This window comes from Ursus maritimus, unplaced genomic scaffold (assembly GCF_017311325.1).
Source record: "Ursus maritimus isolate PB19 unplaced genomic scaffold, ASM1731132v1 scaffold_8, whole genome shotgun sequence".
NCBI lineage: Eukaryota > Metazoa > Chordata > Mammalia > Carnivora > Ursidae > Ursus > Ursus maritimus.
Genome location: NW_024426996.1, coordinates 14646085 through 14652084, shown reverse-complemented (window position 1 = coordinate 14652084; position 6000 = coordinate 14646085). Strand labels below are relative to the sequence as shown.

Sequence of the window (6000 nt, the reverse complement as noted above, 5' to 3'; positions counted from 1 at the left end):
TTTTTTTTTTTTCCTACTGAGGACCAATTGATCTTAGGCTTCTTTGCATTTAATCATAGTATGTCAGTTCTTGTTATATTTAACTGCTACTCGCTTCCATTAAAACACTGTACACCAATAGAAGATTTCAAAAAGTTCATAACAGGACTAGGGAAAGACCTTCTAGTATAATAGTTGAGATTTCCAACTCTAGGATAAAATATAATTGGATTATGCCTTCGATAATTAATAGTGTTGTGAAGATTAAATGAAGCAAAATCTTAATAAAGTCTTCTTTGATAACTATTGAGTTTGGGTTTTTTTTTTTCTGACTCATTGTTTAGCACATGGCTGTTGCCGAGGTCTTTAACACAAAGAGGAACAGGTTTTCAAGATTATAAGCCCAGCCACTCTCTATCGTCCTTTAGACTAGACAGTGTGTTCTTTGAGAACAGTAATCGTATCATTCATCCTGCATTCCTAGTTTTTACAAGTTGCAGGCTTGTATCATAGGTACTCAGTAAAGATGTATTGAATACATAAATGGTGGAATCAATCAGTAATCAATCGGTCAATACATAGATATCTCCTTGCATAGAAAATGTAAGGAGGCAGAAAAAGTTTCTGTGTCAGAGCCAAACAGAACCTCAATGGATTCTGTCTCTTTATTTCTAGTTTACTTACATATATAATTCTCAATTCATTAATTTGAACCCTCTGTGAAAATCCAAAATTAAGAAATCATTTTAAATGATTCATGACCAACTCAAGCATCAGTAAACATTTAGAGAGGACAACAAGTTAATAACGTTTAGATAAATGTTAGGTTAACACTAATTTGTGATAGCAAAATAACCTAAATGCAATTAAATCTATTAATGTACACTTATAAAATGTTAAGATGTTGAGAAATTGACTTGATTTTGAAAACGAAGTAAACAAATTTCTACTCGGGAAGTGGTGTTTCTCTATTAAGTTTTTATTTACCCTCTTGTATTCAAAAGGCATTTATTGCACATTTACGGAATTAAGGTAGGTTTCTGGACTTGGAAATCAGAGATGAGGATGCCCTGGTCCTGTCCCTGAGGCACTCAGTCACCATGGCTGGTGAGGGAAAGATACAAACCTGTCCAACTAATGGTAATGTACGTCAGGATGTGATAAATGCTGTAGATACCCATAGACATGCATGTGGTTTCCAACACGCATTTCTGTGTGTATATATTCCTTGGTTAAAATACTGACTCATCTGTTCAGTACAACAGAGTTCCAAAAATAGCACTTTTACAGATTTCTTTTTTCAATTTGGAAAAGTGAAGTTAAACAGCTCTGTAATTCTCCATTCAATTGAGAAAGGAAAGCTAAGAAGGCTTACCTGTTTCTCAGGGAGATGCAGAGTGTTTGCACTTTCAATTCCCTGTCAGTCTACATTTTTGCAAAGGATTCATACCAGTCCAAGCTAAAGATTATTCTTTTATTGTCTAACGTTACACAGACAAATTTCTCCCCATAATATAATGAGAGACCTCTTGCCTACAAAAGCTGCTTGTTGGAATATTAAAAAAAAAATTTAATAGGAGTAGCTAAGTAATTCAACTAAAAAATAAGGTCAACACTATTACAAATAATGTACATATTTCCTGTTGATAAAGAACTATCTGGGCAAGTTTGTTCTCTATATTCTCTGTAACTTCTTATTGATAAGAGATGAAAAGATTGGACATATGACATAATATAAAAAGCCACACACTAAGCCTCAAGAGACCTGGATTCTGAATATACTCGATCACCTGTCTTTGTGCATTGTCTGTCTGGCAAGAAGCTGGGAGCAACCTAACCCTGCTGGTGATCAGGGTAAACACCATAGCATACCAAGAATGTGTGAGATGTCTCATGAAATAAGAAGCTTCCAAAAAACATAGTTTGAAAGTGAACCTCAGTAGATAACTCTGCCTCCAAAAATGAATACACTCTTTTCTCTAAATTGCTAGAGAAATAAAGCAGGCACAGAGGTACAGAAAAGAAAAATAAATAAACATTATCAAATGAAAATTCTACATGGAAAGTAAATAAAATGCTCTGAGTCATGACCAGCAACATTCTGCTTGCTATAATATTTTTAGATTTTGAAGTTATAGAATATGCATGTATCTGGATACCAAAAGCTCATAGTAAGCAAAAAAATATTCAGAGTCATTAATAAAGTTCATGATTCACTTCTCTTTATTCCTTTGTTTTCAAAGAAGTCTTACTAGAAATAGACATTCTGCATCTATACCCAAATGTTGGGAGCTGATTTAAAAAATAACTTCAACCTACAAAAAGACTCTGGATTAAAAAATAAAGCATACGTCTTAAGATCTTTTTTATTGATAATTTTTAAAGTTAAGATTTAATCTTGAAGTATGTAAAACATAAATTAGTTTTTTGTTGGTTCGTGGTTTGTTTTATAAGTGTTAATGCCCATAGTAAACAGATAAGCTCATGGCAGCTCATGAAATAGCACACAGTCACATTGCTTGCAAATGGTAGGGCCCAGATATTCTACCCAGAAATTCAGTCCTGCTCCTTTCAACTAAAGCACAGTAACAGGTGCAACTGATTACCTCAACCAAACTTATATCATTCATTGATTCATTACGCAAATACTCAGTGAGAGCCCACGCCATGCCACATGCAAAAGAGAGAAAATTCCAACAGTGTGCTGGGTAAATGTTCAACAACTGCAGCAATGGAGGAGACTTACTGTAGTAATTGCTTCTTTACATAATGTACCTGTTCCTGTAATAACAGGCTTCCATCTACCAACCTCACATCACTGAACTTTGAGTTGGGGGAGAGGGGCACAATCAACTTTTGTGAGCCTGGTGAGTTGACTCCTGCCCATGTGAAAAATGCATTGTAGTAGAGAGAGAGAAGCAAATTATTAGTCACATATATGGTATATCAGCTACCAAAAAGTGTTACAGAGGGAAAAAAAAGAAAGGCTGGGAAGTTGGGTAGGAAGTATACGTAGGAAGGGGCAAATTTAAATGGGATAGTCAGGAAAGATTCCCTTGAAAAATAACATTTGAGAAAGCCCTGATGGGGTGGAGGAGTGGGCCAAGAGGACAATAAAGGAAGAGCATTTCAGGGAGGGGAGCTCTAGGTGGCACGTGGCAAAGGCTTGGGTATTTATTTTAAGAATTTTGGTTTTTACCATCAGTGAAATGGGAAGACATTGAAAGGTTTTTCTGTTTTGTTTTGGTTTTAGCCAAGGAGTGACATGATCTCACTTACACTTTTCAAAGTATTATTCTCATTGATGTTTGAGAGTAAACAATTTGGGAATGAGCAAATGTGGAAACTCTGCATAACCCAGGCAAGAGGTAATAGTAAGTTGGATCAAAGTGGTAGTGGAGAGAATGTTGGGAAGTGGTGAGATTTCAGATATATTTTGAATGTAGAGACAACAGTATTTGCTGACAAATTGAATGTGAAGTGCTGCCCAAAAGAGGATTCCGAAGATTTTCTTCTAAGCAACTGGGAAAGGTGACTTTAGCATTTACTGAATTACAGTAATTTTGGAGGAAAGATCAGGAATTTGGTTCAGCATATGCAGAGTTTGATATGCCTATTAGACATCTAAGCAAAGACAAAGAACAAGTAGTTGGGCATGGTCTGATTTTGGGAAGAGATTTGGGTTGGAGATAAACCTATGGAAGTAGTTAACATACTGATAATACTTAAAACAGGGACTCAGTTGGAGCACCAGAAGAATGAATGTAAATTTATTTAAAATTTATTCAGCTATTTAATAAACACATATTCCAGCACTGTTCTCATTGCTCTGCAAGAGCAATTAACTCATTTAATTCTCATAACCCTAGAAAGTAGGTACTGTTATTCTCCTCTTTTTACAAATTTAGAAACTAAAGCACAGAGAGGTTAAGTAACTTGCCCAAGGTCACAGGTAAATGGCTAATAAGTAATAGACTCTGGAGTTTCTAACCAAAGCTGTCCAGTTCCAGAATTCTTATTACAGAAGAGAAGTTATTTAAGTGCCTGAGGCTTCCAGCACTATGACATTTAGAGCTCAAGAAGTTCAGGCAGATCAGATCAGTAAATCCTATTCATAGCATATAACACATCTTACTCTCCCATAGAAATTCTATTGATGCTTAGAGATTTACCAATGTTTGTTTCCCTTTATATTTTTTCACATTTTCTGTAACAAGCACATATTACTTCCAGAAACAGAAAGATTATTTTAAAATAATAGAAGGTGCAGAGTTATTTTTTAAACCTTGTTTCAGAGAATGCATGTCACTCCCTGTTTACTGCACAGCTCAATGAGAAGATAACAACGAAAATCATTACAGAAATACCGAATTGCTTTTTGCTTAGAGCATGAATAAAATTACTAAAATATATTATCCAAAGAACAATCCTGAGAGTAAAAGGGAGCACTATTAATTGTATCACAACAATAGGCTGAAGTTAGGACTACCCTAAACATATCTGTAGTAGGAATAAGCTCCCTAGGCAGCCTCTTTCTTAAGAATAGAATATGTATGAATACAGGAGAGCAGACTCTTATCTGGTCCGTGCACAGTACCTTCTTACTATGGTTCACTGTAGGTTAAATACACCTTTATTTGCTGTTATTGTTGTTTACCCTTTTACTGACTACCGGTTAGCAACCAGCATCAAAAAACAAACTGAGCAACCCCCGCATGGTATTATCTGTGGATATTGGAGGTCTGCTACAGAGGACTCATCAGTCCTTACGATGAGAAACAATAATACAGACTTTAGCTATTTTGATGATTCAAGCCACATTTCAAGTATTAGGAAAGATATATTAATGACATTAAGTATAAATAAAATCTAGTAAGAAATCACTTTACATAGTGATTAATTTATAATCATTAAAAAAGAATTATTTTCATTCCCATGTTAACTTAAGTGAACAGGGAGGGAAAAAACATTGAACTATCCACTTCTAATTCCCAAGTTATTTTTACTACTACATAAATACTAACGTGATGTGGAACATATGTAAGCTGAAATGGCAAAATGGAAATACAAGGGAATATACTGTACCTTGTTTTACCTGTAAGGAACACACACCTGACAAAAGGCAATTTTCACATCCAAGGTTGGTTCACTGCAGTAGTACAATAAATGGAGGCTCATAAATACCTATAGAAAAAGGGGGGGGGCATGAATTTGCAAATCACCTGATTGTTCATTATTTAATAGTATAAACTTTAATATAATTTGAATTAAACACAAGGTGTCATGCATAACATATATTCAGCATAATCTGTATCCTGACTGGTGCTAGGTACTTTTCATAAATCATAAACACTATATAATAAAATAAGGTAAAATGTCCTATTTTTATAATGATTAATATGACCACAATCATAAAGATTAGATATAAGGAACTGGATATACTTAATAAGTTAAAGTTTAGAACACCCTATTATATAGCACTTTCAGTTCTAGGCATCTGACTTTGAAAACCTCAAACATATGCTCAAGAGCATATATGTAAGGATGTTTATCATAGAATAAAGGGATTTCTAAATAAACTGTAATGGATAACAGAATTATATACAAGATGTGGAATAACTGAATTTGAGCTTAAGATATCAGCATAGATAAATTTTTCAAATATGATGCTGAGTGGAGGAAAAGCATGTTTCAAAGGGGTATGAAGATCACTGTATTATTACTACAAAATTTTTAGATATACAAAATTATGCACATTGATTTGTTATATAATCATAAAACCAAGACTAAAAAAAATGGGCACTGTGTTAACATCAATTTAATCTTGGTAGTTAAGTACAAAAATTTCAATTATATTATTTTCGATATGTTTGAAATATTTTATAATTTTGCAAAGGAGAGGATAAAATCAATAACTTTTTAAGGAGAGGATAAAATCATGTAATGGTGGTGATGCCAAATTAGGTACTGTGTTATTTGAGTATGATGAAGCAGCATCGGAGAAAACCAACTGAAACCTTT

The 6000-nt window shown here is 34.1% G+C and overlaps 1 protein-coding gene across 6 annotated transcripts in view; it reads right to left on the bottom strand.

Moving 5' to 3' along the window:
• The window catches only part of MAPK10 (mitogen-activated protein kinase 10), a 575903-nt gene that overhangs the window by 140410 nt on the left and 429493 nt on the right, over window positions 1-6000 (bottom strand). For 5 of the 6 annotated variants that reach the window (XM_040625182.1, XM_008706167.2, XM_008706163.2 and 2 more), the window contains one exon: window positions 5092-5163. In XM_040625182.1, the coding sequence (XP_040481116.1) occupies window positions 5092-5157 (66 nt within the window). In that variant the 5' untranslated portion in view covers window positions 5158-5163. Of the gene's footprint in view, window positions 1-5064; window positions 5164-6000 lie in introns of those variants that run through there. The other variant, XM_008706169.1, reaches the window with a different exon arrangement.